Raw genomic sequence first — 14,931 nt, forward strand, 5'->3', positions numbered from 1 at the left:
TGCACAACAAAAATGAGGAAAAATTTCAGACCCTATATTTCCCCCCCAAGTCAGAAAAATAAGTATTGACTGCAAGGAGTGGATATACCGCAACTGTGGGCTGACAAAACGCGAAGCAGCCACACGGTAATAGAACACGTGGCAAGTCACAAAGGCCTGACACTAGGGCTGTGCTCGAATTCTTCTTTTGCCGACTTAGTGTGGCAGAACGTCTAGATACTATGTCATTCTGTCTGCATCCTTCCACCCAGAACAAACCGAAAATGCAGATGTGTCCCTTCCCGCAAGCAGACCGGTGGCTCTGTATCAGAAATCCTATGTGCAACCTGCAGATTTTGAGATCTCACCAGGTGTATGTTCTCCAATGGGTGTGATGTCCAAGCCGCAAACCGTTCTAATGTCTCCCCTTGCTTCTCCTTGTCCCCTCTCACAGAATTTCATATGGCCCGTGTACAGACTGTACTCGCCAGGTCTCCTGACTCGAGCTACCTGCCTCATGGTCATATAGAATGTTAGAGTTGGAAAGGCCCTCTGGGTCATCAAGTCCAACCCCCTGCTCAGTGCAGGACTCACTAAACCATCCCAGTCAGATGTCTGTCCAGCCTCTGTTTGAAGACTTCCATTGAAGGAGAACTCAAAACCTCTCACAGCAGCCTGTTCCACTCATTGATCACCCTCACTGTCAAAAAGTTTTTTCTAATATCTAATCTGTGTCTCCTCCCATTCAGTTTCATCCCATTGCTTCTCGTGTTTCCTTGTGCAAATGAGAATAATGATGATCCCTCTACACTGTGACAGCCCTTCAGATATTTGTAGGCTATTATGTCTCCTTCTTAGTCTTCTTTATTGCAAGCTAAACATTCCAAGATTCTTTAACCGTTCCTCGTAGGACATACTTTGTAGTTCACTCACCATCCTAGTAGCTCTTCTCTGAACTTGCTCCAGTTTTTCAATGTCTTTATTTAAAATGTGGTGCCCAGAACTGGGCACAGTATTCCAGATGAGATCTGACCAAAGAGGAGTAGAAGGGGATAATGACTTCACGTGATCTAGACTGTATGCTTCTTTTAATACATCTTAGAACTGTGTTTGCCTTTTTTGCTGATGTATCACACTGTTGAGTCGTGTGCAGTCTGTGATCTGTTAGTGAACCCAAGCCTTTTTTTACATGTGCTGTTGCTTAGTTCTATTCCTCCCATTCTGTAGATGTAATTTTTATTTTCTTGACCAGATGGTGAATCATATATAAAGATTAGCTCAGGTCAGGAGAACCAGCAGTCAGACATGCCAGAACCTTCAGTCTGGAGGCCCTCATACACATTAGACTGTCTGAGCCTTCTTAACATCGGCAGGTCTGTCCAAAGTTGATCTAATGTTTATGAAGGCCTTCAGAGAGAAACTGAAGTTGCATCCCCCTCCTCTCTGCCTTCTATGGACGAACTTTTGCGAGTCGCCGAGTAATATATAAAAAAAAAAAAAAGTGTAACAATAAACGAGTTGTGTATGGAAAACATTAATTTTTTTTTACAATTAAAAAGACACAGTAACAAAACAATATTTATAAAATCAGTAAACATAACCTCAACGATGTAACGGACACAGAAAAAAAACAGGGTTTGGTGATGAAAACATTTGATTTAACCAATATAAAATCAACAAACCTCTATAGAGAATTGCTACAGAGACTCGAGGGGCTTGTGGTGTGGATCCCACCTCTGGACACACATCCACATCTATTGCCTGATAAATCGGGCATGTCCACGAGAAGTGACCCAATCAGGCAGTGCCCAAATAAATAAGACTGCTTTGTCCATCAAACGCTTCTTAAATTTCAGCAGATCAGGGATCGAGGTGATTTCAACAAATTTCGAGGATTCAAGCTTACAATTGCATCGATCGCCTACGACAATTGTGTCCCCATCACCTGACTTAACGATGTTCCTAGCTCCAGCCCAGCGGTCTCCAACCTGGGGGTGTCATAAACTGATGTGAAATTACAATTGCCCTGACAGCACCAGGCTATCAGGAAATGCCAGGGGTCCCTCTAAAGTGTCGGGGGACGATCGAACTGTACAACAGATTTGGAGACGTATTAAAAAGATAAAATCAAAGGACGAAACGTAAAAACAGCAGCGATTTGTTACTTCCACAGCAGACGGTCCACGTGCTGGACTGAGGAGCTACATTAGTAATGCCCGGTGTGGAGAGGAGACGTGGCGGAGGAGCTTAGAGGCCACGCGGGTACAGGGTGGTGCGGAACAGACTTTTGCCTCCTGACGTTATATATGTTATGTCCATTTCTGTAGGTGTGATCTGCACGTACACGAAGCTGCCCATAGTCTCCCGCTCACCCTGGAAAAAACGCAGATAGCCTTTGGGAACCTTTCCTTCATGTTTGCGGGAGTTTTCCATAAAGTTTCCCGCTCCGCTCAACACGTATCCAATGCCGCTGTCATCCTGCAGGTACTGGAAGAGTAAAAGAGTCATGTTGGGGTCAGGATATAACACAGGGGTTACACAATAGTGTTTCTAGGTGATGAAAGAGGTCTCGTTCACCTGACCGCTGCAGACAATCACTGACGAAGAGGACCACTAGAGTCCCTTAGCCAACCATTAAATACCAGAAGTAGGATGTATGTAGATAGCAAATTGATTAGCACAACCCTGGTCCTGCAGACATGTCTGTACATCATGGCCACCGGATGGCGACGAACTGCGCCTCTTCTGATTTGTAGACCTGGAGCAACATAATCGGAGAAATACTAAGCAGAAGAGGCGCTGGGGATGTCAGCAGGTAGAAGGAGATTTGTGGGGCTCCCATGGACCAGGGTCCTGCAAATTTCTTTGCTCATCTCTAGTTATTCCCACCCTATCCACAACTTGCTGATCCGAGGGTTCCGTCTACAGCGGCCACACATACACGCCACCGCTTCTTCCACTGTGTATGGGACTGTCATGTCCATATTTGCTACCAGGTGCCGGTGCTAACCACTGAGCCACCGTGCCGCCCATGCAGAGAAGACACCTACCTGCATGTTGTGATCGTGCCCACAGAGGTAAGCGGTGACTCCGTACTTCTTAAGCAGAGGCTCGAGATGATGGACGAGACAGCTGGTAGGCCCATGCTCCGCTATCGACCACACGGGGTAATGGCCGGCCACTAGTAAGTATTCATCCTTTGAAGCCTGTAGTTTCTCCGTCAGCCATGAGAGTTGTTTCTCCGCCAACCTCACGTTTGTCGCTCCCAGTGGCTGCCCCCCTAGGAAGTCGTCAGAGTTCCCACACAGGACAACTGTGTCCAGCATCAGGAGTCTCACAGATACATTGGTGCTGGGGATCTTGAAGGACAAGTCATAGTAGAGATCGGGATATTTCCTGTATGGAAGGAAGAATAAGGGCGTCATGGATGATACAGACCCTGGAGAAACATGGCCAAAAACCAGTACCGCAGCCGTCCATTGGGTTGTGTTCAATATAGCACCTCAACTTGAATGATGTGAATGGGGCTGAGCTGTAATACCTCACACATCCTGTAAACAGGTGTGGCGCCATTTCATTACGTTTCCCTCCTTTGATAAATTTTTAATCTGGTGATAGCCTTATTCTGATACAGTCGGGTCAGCAGGCACTGAAAAGCTCCTATTGTTCCCCTTCAGAAAGTCACCACCCACAGGCGCCACTAGAGGGAGCTCACTGTGTAGATTTACCCAGTTCCCAATGGGGTGAGTAGAGTTGTCCAGTTAGAAAAGGATCACAGATGCCTCGATCGATCCTCAGGTATGTGCTACATGCCTGGGATCGGCAACCCCAGTTCTGGCTAGTGCTCGGTCTAGGAGAATGAGAAAATGCTGGCTGACAGCTCATTTTCCTATCTAAGCCAGCCCCCTTTTATCACAGTGATGTATAGACGGAGAAGGGGGCTTTACTATTAAGCTACATAACTTTTTATGCTTTTCTTTTTTTTAAAAAAGCCGTACAACTCCTAATACAGTGAGCTCCCTCTAGTGGTGACCGCAAGTAGCCAGAATTAAGAAAAAAAAATTCCCTCGGGGGTATAGTTAGCCTTACCAGCGAGAAGACACGTTGCTGTAGGCGATCTGAGCTGTGACGTTTCCATTGTGGTCGTGATTGCCGGCGAGGACGTACCAAGGGACATCGCGCAGCGACTCCCCATTAAACACATTCTCGAATGTTGCCTGTAAGGGAAAAGGAGATGACGCACGGGATTAGATACATGGGTTTACAGTCACATTTAAGTAATAGAAAGATCTGCAGCTATCTCCCCAGTCACCCCGTAACACATCACTTATCTGAAGCTACACCCGTGACCGGAACGTCCGCTCTGCAGCAGAATTATGACATCGGCTTAAAGGGGTTGTCCATGTACATATATAAGGTGTCATTGCTAAAGTTCCAGGTGCTAATGACCATTCTCCTGTAGGAGTGGCCGCTCATTACTGCTGTATTCACACAAGGGACTACGAGACCCCTGTTCTCTGGATTTGAGGGGGGGGGGTCTCTACTGCGATCATATATTTATCAACTATCTAGTGTTTAGGTGTTAAATGTTATTTATGGGACATCCAATTAAAGGGAATATTTCACCAGGTTTTCGCTATGTAATTTGAGAGTAGCATGATCTAGGGGCAGAGACCCTGATTCCAGTGATGTGTCACTTACTGGGCTGCTTGATATAATCACAGTTTTCCCTGCTGCAGATCTAGCAGTGCTCAAATGCTGAATCCTTTATAACCCCGCCCACACCACTGATTGGCTGATTAATGTGTACACTGTACAATGATAGCTGCCAATCTGCTGTGGGGACGGGATTACACAGAGCTCCTGACTAGGAGGCAGGAGACACCTAGTCCTGCAGTCATAATCTCCTGCTGATAAAACACTGATTATATTGAAACAGCAACACAAAGCCTAGTAAGAGGCACGTCGCCGGAATCAGGGTCTCTGCCACTACATCATGCTGCTCTCAGATTAAATAGCAAAAACCTGCTAAGCGATTCCCTTTAAAGCCTGGCTTACACGCATTCAATTCCTAGCAATCAGTACAATCTTACCGACGATGAAATCGGTTGGATTTGGCCGTTTGCTTGAAGATATTGTGAGAAGTTAGAATCCGTTCACAAAAATTGCAAGTAAAAAGACAGTAAGGTGACAAATATCTGTGGAGTGTGTATGAGGGTACACTGTACATATACAGGGAACATACCATCCCAATAAATTCTCCTCCTACTAAGGTGGTGCCTGACTGGATGCTTGTTTCGGCGTAACAGCTTCTTCTGGGGAGAGGGAGTCAAGCGGAAAGATAGCATGGTGCGAAAACGGGAGTCACTGCAGCAGGAGGAGCATTTATGGGGATCTTATGTTTTATGCACATTTATATATAACATCCCCATAAAGACCCCTCCCTATTGAGGTGGTGCCCACCCTTATGCGCGTTTCGGCACAATGCCAAGTCATCACAGCAAAACACGCAGCAGTCAGGCGCCACGTTATTTTTACTCTAAATGTGCCTGGAAAAGCTCATTTTATCCATTACCTATATGCTAAAATGGCAATGCTCTATTATATATATGGCAGTCAGACTATATACAGTGAAACTAAAAGATTTAAAGGGATCCTCCCATCTCAAAAAGTGATGACGAGTGGAGGTCTGACCTTATGGCTCCCAGAGATCCCGGGAATCCCTGCATATGATTTTCTGCCTTTCCCTGCACAGCTGCCTCTGGCCACCCAGCAGCACAGGGAACTATAGAATTGAAATATATGGCTGTGAAACCGGGTGACCGGGGAGCCACTGTACAAGGGAGTGCAGAATTACACTAGCACTGTGGGGTCCCACTGATCATAAAGGGATGGCATATCCTAGCGATCTGTCATCAATTTATGAGATTGTCAATGTCCCTTTAAGCCATAATATATTTGTAATTATGTAAAAAAATATATTGCTGGTAATTAAAGGCTCATGTAATTAGAGAAAAAATGACTTCTTTCTTTTAGTAACAGCGCCACCCCTGAGCCTGGGTTGAATCCAATGTTACATTTCAGGCCCATTGATGTGAATAGAGCCGAGTTGCAATACCACACACAACCCATGATCAGGGGTGGCGCCATTTATCAAGGAAAGCAAAACATTTTTTCTAATCCCAGACAACCTCTTTAACATCCAGTGTGTAGGTAATCATTGGGACTATCCCAGAGTTTCTTCTTTATGATCTTAAAAGTTAGAAATTCTGTACTGATTAATTTCTTCAAATATTCCCATTCAGATTTTCAGATGGAGAGCCACAAATCTCCAGCAAACATTGAGCTAAACGATTCTGCCTACCTGCTGCCACCACTAGAGGGAGCCTCCTACATTGCTGTCAATACCCCGTATGCAGTGAGCTCCCCCTTGTGGTGGCTGAAGGCGGAATTGTATTATTTGTTGTCACCAGGTCTCGTCAGGCGATGAAACGAATGAGCACGTTGTGCCGCATTTAATAATGAGCTGGAGACAAAAAGGCGGAGATCCACTATGACAGAAAATGTTCACTGAAGTCTGGTCAGAGGTTTGGCCTATGATCCAGTGACCACTGCTGATTTCGGCATAAATTGTTGTCAGAGGGGCTTTCACTTCCCTTCATCCACGTAGCAGGGAAGGAGGGGGAGTTCAGGTTTTCTGGCGAGGACATGTTACCGCCAATAGTGCATTTATTTCTTTACCTTAAATCTGATGTCTGTCACGCTTTTCACGCCGTCATAGTAGAAGTTGTCACCCACAGACACGATGAAGTCGGCCCCCCATTTGTATACGATTTTGTCAAGCTCGTCTGCAACCAGTAGTTCTTGTTTGGTGGTGTAAGGGGGAAGGGGCAGGCCGCCCCAGTCACCAATCACAGCAAAGCGAAGAGAGGGAGCGCCGTCCTGCGGGGGGCTCCACAGGGTCTTCATAGATACACATGGCAGAAAGGCCAGAAGGACAACAAGCTTCTCCATGCTATGTCTGTGCGGGAAACAAATGATAAGAGACCGAATATAAAAAAATCACAGAATCCACAGAGGTCACAGCAAAACTCATCCATCACATAGGGAGTCACATAACATGGACTATGGGATGCTGAGCAGTGTATCTAAGTCCACCATGTTTGATACTGTCTGCTCAGCCGGTATATCCAAACCCCTTATGTGTGATACTGTCTGCTGAGCCGGTGTATCCAAACCCCTTATGTGTGATACTGTCTGCTGAGCCGGTATATCCAAACTCCTTATGTGTGATACTGTCTGCTGAGCCGGTATATCCAAACCCCTTATGTGTGATACTGTCTGCTCAGCCGGTATATCCAAACCCCTTATGTGTGATACTGTCTGCTGAGCCGGTGTATCCAAACCCCTTATGTGTGATACTGTCTGCTGAGCCGGTATATCCAAACTCCTTATGTGTGATACTGTCTGCTGATCCAATGTATCTAAGAACATCATATGTGATACAGTCGCTGAGCCGGTGTATCCAAGCCCATTATGTGTGATACTGTCTGCTGAGCCGGTGTATCTAAGCACATTATATGTGATACTGTCTGCTGAGCCGGTGTATCCAAACCCATTATGTGTGATACTGTCTGCTGAGCCGGTGTATCTACGCATATTATGTGTGATCCTGTCTGCTGAGCCTGGTGTATCCAAGCCTATTATGTGTGATACTGTCTGCTGATCCAATGTATCTAAGCACATTATATGTGATACTGTTTGCTGAGACAGTATATCCAAGCCCCTTATGTGTGATACTGTCTACAGAGTCAGTGTATCCAAGCCCACCATGTTTGGTACTGTCTGCTGAGTGGATGTATTTAATCCCATCATTTGTGACACTGTCAATTGAGCCAGTGTATCTAAGCCTATAAATGTGTGATAATATGTGCTGAGCAGATGTATCCAAGCCCATCGATGATGTATGATACTGTCTGCTGAGCTGATATAGCTAAGCTTATGTGTGATCCTGTCTGCTGAGCTAATGTATATAAGCCCAAGAGTTAGGCTGGTTTCACATTTGCGTTTTTTAGCGCTGGAAAAAAACGCTAACCTGCGCATGCGTTTTTTCCCCTATATTTAACATGGGTGCGCATACCTGCGCGCTGCCATGCGCATGTATGCGATTTTCATGCGCTGCGTTTTTTTGGGGTATGCGTTGGTATTTTCCAGACGCAGCATGTTGCATTTTTTGGCCCTGCAAAAAAGCGCATGCGCACATATGCGCACGTTTTGCGCTAAAAATGGCCATTATAGCCTATGGGTGCGCATTGGCATGCTTATGTATGCGTTTTTTTGCACAAGCGTTTTTTTTTTTTAACCATGGAATTTAGGGGTTTGGGTTAGAGTTAGGGTTAGTTAAAGGGGTTTAGGGTTAGGGTTAGGGTCAGGGTTAGGGTTGGGGTTAGGGTCAGGGTTAGGGTTAAGTATGGTTTGGTTAAGGGTTAGGGTCAGGGTTAGGGTTAGGGTCAGGGTTAGGGTTAAGTATGGTTTGGTTAAGGGTTAGGGTCAGGGTTAGGGTTAGGGTTAGGGTCAGGGTTATGGTTAAGTATGGTTTGGTTAAGGGTTAGGGTCAGGGTTAGGGTCAGGGTTAGGGTTAGGGTTAGTTAGGGTTAGGGTTAGGGTCAGGGTCAGGGTTAGTTAGGGTTAGGGTTAGGGTCAGGGTTAGGGTTAGTTAGGGTTAGGGTTAGTTAGGGTTTAGGGTTTGGGTTAGGGTTAAGTATGGTTTGGTTAAGGGTTAGGGTCAGGGTTAGGGTTAGTTAGGGTTAGGGTTAGGGTCAGGGTCAGGGTTAGGGTTAGTAAAGTCTTGGTTTGGGTTAGTGTGAGGGGCCACCTAATGTTGGAAAAAAACGCAAACGCGGTAAAAACGCACTAAAAACGCTTACAAACGCATAAAAACGCTGCGTTTTTTTCATGCATGCTCATAAAAATGCTTGAAAAAAACGCAGCAGTTGTATGCTTTTGTATGCGTTTTTTTAATGCGTTTTTTTGCGGGAAAAACGCGCTGCAAAAAAAAGCAAGTGTGAAACTAGCCTCAGTGACAAAAAATATATAATTTGTATAGAGAGGCTGAAATTGATGGACCTAGATCTTTTTCAACCTATGTAACTACCGTATACAATGGGGCAAAAAAGTATTTAGTCAGTCAGCAATAGTGCAAGTTCCACCACTTAAAAAGATGAGAGGCGTCTGTAATTTACATCATAGGTAGACCTCAACTATGGGAGACAAACTGAGAAAAAAAAATCCAGAAAATCACATTGTCTGTTTTTTTTCATTTTATTTGCATATTATGGTGGAAAATAAGTATTTGGTCAGAAACAAAATTTCATCTCAATACTTTCTAAGAAGTAAGGTTTCTCCTTGCGGAGAGTGACATGCCAGCTGTGACTTGTCAAGGTAAGGAGACTTATTCGCCGTGCAATGCTCCTCTGGGAAAATAATATGCAAATTGCCTCTTCAGAAAGAAAGAGGACTTTTACTCTACAGCGCCACCTATTGGTAGTAGCGATCCTACAAGTCACAATCAACCCTTTAACGAGTCTTGTAGTATGACTTAGGATACAAGCCAAATCAGAATCTCTTTGGGCTTGGATCCTAAGTCATACTACAAGACTCGTTAAAGGGTTGATTGTGACTTGTAGGATTGCTACTACCAATAGGTGGCGCTGTAGAGTAAAAGTCCTCTTTCTTTCTGAAGAGGCAATTTGCATCTCAATACTTTGTGATATATCCTTTGTTGGCAATGACAGAGGTCAAACGTTTTCTGTAAGTCTTCACAAGGTTGCCACACACTGTTGTTGGTATGTTGGCCCATTCCTCCATGCAGATGTCCTCTAGAGCAGTGATGTTTTTGGCTTTTCGCTTGGCAACACGGACTTTCAACTCCCTCCAAAGGTTTTCTATAGGGTTGAGATCTGGAGACTGGCTAGGCCACTCCAGGACCTTGAAATGCTTCTTACGAAGCCACTCCTTCGTTGCCCTGGCGGTGTGCTTTGGATCATTGTCATGTTGAAAGACCCAGCCACGTTTCATCTTCAATGCCCTTGCTGATGGAAGGAGGTTTGCACTCAAAATCTCACGATACATGGCCCCATTCATTCTTTCATGTACCCGGATCAGTCGTCCTGGCCCCTTTGCAGAGAAACAGCCCCAAAGCATGATGTTTCCACCACCATGCTTTACAGTAGGTATGGTGTTTGATGGATGCAACTCAGTATTCTTTTTCCTCCAAACACGACAAGTTGTGTTTCTACCAAACAGTTCCAGTTTGGTTTCATCAGACCATAGGACATTCTCCCAAAACTCCTCTGGATCATCCAAATGCTCTCTAGCAAACTTCAGACGGGCCCGGACATGTACAGGCTTAAGCAGTGGGACACGTCTGGCACTGCAGGATCTGAGTCCATGGTGGCGTAGTGTGTTACTTATGGTAGGCCTTGTTACATTGGTCCCAGCTCTCTGCAGTTCATTCACTAGGTCCCCCCGCGTGGTTCTGGGATTTTTGCTCGCCGTTCTTGTGATCATTCTGACCCCACGAGGTGGGATTTTGCGTGGAGCACCAGATCGAGGGAGATTATCAGTGGTCTTGTATGTCTTCCATTTTCTAATTATTGCTCCCACAGTTGATTTCTTCACTCCAAGCTGGTTGGCTATTGCAGATTCAGTCTTCCTAGCCTGGTGCAGGGCTACAATTTTGTTTCTGGTGTCCTTTGACAGCTCTTTGGTCTTCACCATAGTGGAGTTTGGAGTCAGACTGTTTGAGGGTGTGCACAGGTGTCTTTTTATACTGATAACAAGTTTAAACAGGTGCCATTACTACAGGTAATGAGTGGAGGAAAGAGGAGACTCTTAAAGAAGAAGTTACAGGTCTGTGAGAGCCAGAAATCTTGATTGCTTGTTTCTGACCAAATACTTATTTTCCACCATAATATGCAAATAAAATGAAAAAAAAACAGACAATGTGATTTTCTGGATTTTTTTTTCTCAGTTTGTCTCCCATAGTTGAGGTCTACCTATGATGTAAATTACAGACGCCTCTCATCTTTTTAAGTGGTGGAACTTGCACTATTGCTGACTGACTAAATACTTTTTTGCCCCACTGTATATGTGATACTGTCTATAGAGCTGATGTATCTAATCCCATCACGTGTAATACTGTCTTTTGAACTGATGTATCTAAGCCCATCATATGGGATACTGTCTGCTGATCTGATGTATCCAAGTCCATTATATGGGATACTGTCTGCTGATCTGATATATCTAAGTCTATCATGTGATTTTGTCTACTGTTCTGGTGCATCTAAGCCTTTTATGACTGCAGCTCATGCAGGTGGTGGTGTCTCCTGAGCTGGTGTATCCAAGCTTGGATACGCTGCTTCTGTACGTCCTCATCTTCCACCCTTGTGTTTTTCTTATGGTGAAGACCATTTAGAGGAGCCAATAATTGGGGAACGATCGATCATAGCAGCGCTCGTTTCCTGACTATTGGGTCGTCTGAACCGGCCGGCAAACAATAAAAGCAAAAGGACCACAGATCCGAACATCTACAAGGGCCATCGGCCCACAGTGACACCGTCAGGGACAGATCACCATCCCCAGGTCCGATCCCTGATGATCAGGAGCAGTTTGTGGCCATGTTGTGTGCACTGAGGACCATCCTAGGACGCCATCTACATATCGCTGTAGCATTTCCCATATATAATGCTATCTTCTTATTAGTGGGATTTCCTTTGAGTTTTTTTGGTAAGTGTTCTGACTCCAGTGCCATTTGGTGCATCAGCCCCCCTGCTTGTCCTCACCTCCGCCCAGTCCCATGACTATGGGGGAGGATTGCTTTACAAATACTCCTAACTATAGGTTTGCCTGCTTTTTCACAAATCCTTCTCAAATACCCATTTAGGAGTTTTTTAACTAATGGAGGAGGGGCGCGGAGTCTTTTGTCACTCCACTCAGTTTGCAAAATCCACAGCCCCTCCGTACATATACTAAAGTCCCACCAACATCACCCATCAGTCTAATGTGTATGGGGGTCTCCCGACTCTCCCTCGACAGATGATATCAGGGAGAGAAGTATCCGCTGGCATTTCCAATTCCCAACTAAGGATCTTTTTTGGCCTCTGGGAGGTAAACCGCTGCCCGAGGCTGTAGGGGTTTGCAGGGCGCAGGGGAGTCTGGTAGCGGAGCGCTTGGCCGAGAAAGCTATGTAATGTGTATGGCAGCTATATACTAGATAGCTTCCAACTCCACCTAAACATGAACCCCAGGTTTGGCCAAAGCTCTGCCAGACACTTTTGGTGGGGAATCATCTCCCCAGATAATGAAAGGATGGGGCAGGTTGAAATTCATTATGCCCCATCCATCTTTCTCCCAAGATCTGTTACTGGGGTAGGTCAGGACACCACCATACACATTAAATGGGTGACCTGTCCTGATGAAATTGGTGGGTTTCTCTGACATTAATCTAATGGGTATGGGGGCTTTTAGGGTGAGGCCAAATAGAGCAACAACAAAAAAAAATGCAGCTTTGGTATTTCTTGTTAAACAATCAATGTCGATTGATTTTGCTAGAGAACACCCCCAAACCATATAGTTTGGTCACGCAGGGGAAGCTACAAAATCAAGAGATTGTTTTACTTGGCAACATGGCCGCACCATTTGGCTTTACCCTTAGATCTTGAAGGCTGGTGCTGAAGACAGGGAGGGTTCACAGACAAAAGACCAACCCAAAACAGCTCCTCAGAGAGGCATCCTGCATAAGACGGGGCCGAAATACCCGCAAAACTAGGCCCAAAACACAAAGGGGAAGGGGGGGGCTCACATTTTTGCATTTCTTTTCTTTGAATTCTACAAGCACCAGAAACAAAAGATGCAAGAAACAAATCAACAAATGCGCATTACACCCCCGCCCCGACCTCCAGAGGTCCCACACAAACGTACAGTGAATGGTAGTGGGCCATTCATTATTGTATTGGTGTCGGATTTTTATTTGTGCCTTTTAAAAGGATTTTGTGCCCGTCTCTGTTTTTTTTCTATTTGCCATTGTCAGCGGGGTTTAGGGTTTCCAGTTGTTTTTGGCTGATTCATCAATTGCACAAATGTACTAGCGATTCTAAGAATGGCATTTTTTGGAGCAAATTTTGCAACTTTTTGAGCAAAAAGTCATAAAATATTTTTGATTTTGGGCAATATTCATGAACCAAAAAAAATCGAGCCCATAATTTTTTCTAGGATTATCTAGAATATCAGGCTGGGGCTATACGGCAACTTTGGCTGCAACGAACGTCGTGGGATCGAAGGTCGCTCTGAGCTGCTGCTACATCGCAGCATAATGCAGGTGAATGGGGTCACAGTGCGAAACGGAAGGAACCACAACAAAAAGACCACTGCGTTTCGCAGTGTGACCACGTTCACCTGCATTATGCTGCGATGTACACCTGCATTTTACATTATTTTATGAGTATTTTTCACATTTCCCACATCTTCCCAATTGCAAAGTTTAGCAGAATATGCATCTGTTATGGAAAGGATGGTTAATATTAAAGGGGAAGAGAAGTGTGCGGGGGAGGGGGACGTGATGCTGTACACATATCGTCATGTGAGGAACCAAAACATAAACACGGGACGCCCTGTATACTGCACACCGAAAACAGGCATTATATATATATATATATATATATATATATATATATATATATATATATATACACACACACACACACCGTGACGTGTATGTGAGTCACGTGCGGAGTAGATATCATTAGGCAGGATTACATTAATCATTAACCTCAAATTCACAGGCCCAAACTCCACGTAAACACAAGGCCTGTCGTTGCCCATAGCAACCAATCAGGTTTCAGCTTTCATTCTCCAGAAGGCTTCTAAATGATGAAAGCTGTAATCTGATTTGTCACAGTGCTACACTAGCTTTCACATATCTGCCTGATGTGCGGATGATCCCTATAATCATACCTCTCCCTTTATAGCTGCAGTTGTTATAAAAGATATATAAAAAGTACAGTACGGGCTGTATATACTTGTAGTAGGAAGTGCAATAGTAAACAAACTGCGTATACAGTGACTACAAGTGCCAGGAAAACATAAGGCGGGTTGCTAGCACTTGTAGTCCCATAATAACTCATATCCCAGCCTAATATATATATATATATATATATATATATATGTACATAGCCACATCAATCAGTAACTGAGCACAACATATAGGAATATTCTAAGTGCACAGTGTAATGGCTGCAGCGCTCCTTACCTTGCTCCTCTCGCCTCTGTAATGTCCTCACAAAGTGGCTTTTGCCCTGTTTTAAAACTTCACACAATACCTTTACCCCACACCCCTTCGGTCTCAAATTACTCAGCTTACCAGGATGAGGACACCACAGCTTCCTCCAGCTCCTTTCACACATACAAGCTTCATAAATTCCTCCACAAATAGCAAAAAAAAAAAACAAACAAAAATTGCTGATTACAAAAAGTTCATAGTTTTTTTTTCACGGTGTCAGCACTGGGCGGCGCGGAGTTCAGGGCTGTTCGGTTAGTGCCGAGGCTTGGGGCTCAGCCTGACCACAATGAAGGAAATAGCTTGTTACTAATGAGCTGTGATGAGCACATTATACACATGAAATGGCAGGAACCTAGATAGGAAGTTCAAGTAAAGGCCCCATCACACTAAGCGAGATCGCTAAGCGTCACCGATTTTGTGACGCAGAAGCGATATTGCTACATGTGATACTTACCTCCGACAGGCTCCCCCGCTGATCACGCGAGAACGTCCTGGGCCGTTTCTCGTCGGCCGCTTCCTCCTGTCGCCGAGGAGCGACGCGTGGACGCGGGCGGGAGGACGTCTTCATCGCTGCGTCTGACAGGTAAGAAGCGACCGCCGACCCCTGCTGCATC

General features: G+C 45.0%; 1 protein-coding gene across 2 annotated transcripts; it reads right to left on the minus strand.

Annotated features, from left to right (window-relative positions):
* Nucleotides 1-1,497: 1,497 nt before the first annotated feature.
* ACP5 (acid phosphatase 5, tartrate resistant) lies at nt 1,498-14,552 on the minus strand. 2 transcript variants are annotated; one of them, XM_073587471.1, is made up of 5 exons: nt 14,399-14,552; nt 6,721-7,000; nt 4,069-4,196; nt 3,030-3,375; nt 1,498-2,466 (listed from the first exon to the last, which is right to left on the minus strand). In XM_073587471.1, the coding sequence occupies exons 2-5, from the start codon at nt 6,991-6,993 to the stop codon at nt 2,227-2,229; spliced, it is 987 nt and encodes a 328-aa protein (XP_073443572.1). In that variant the 5' UTR covers nt 6,994-7,000; nt 14,399-14,552; the 3' UTR covers nt 1,498-2,226. The 2 variants fall into 2 exon arrangements, with proteins under 2 accessions (XP_073443572.1, XP_073443571.1); XM_073587470.1 differs by lacking the exon at nt 14,399-14,552 and adding an exon at nt 14,288-14,364.
* Nucleotides 14,553-14,931: the final 379 nt, after the last annotated feature.

The sequence above is a fragment of the Dendrobates tinctorius genome, unplaced genomic scaffold (genome assembly GCF_039654945.1).
Source record: "Dendrobates tinctorius isolate UK_male_01 unplaced genomic scaffold, ASM3965494v1 ptg000099l, whole genome shotgun sequence".
In the NCBI taxonomy this organism is placed as follows: Eukaryota; Metazoa; Chordata; class Amphibia; order Anura; family Dendrobatidae; genus Dendrobates; species Dendrobates tinctorius.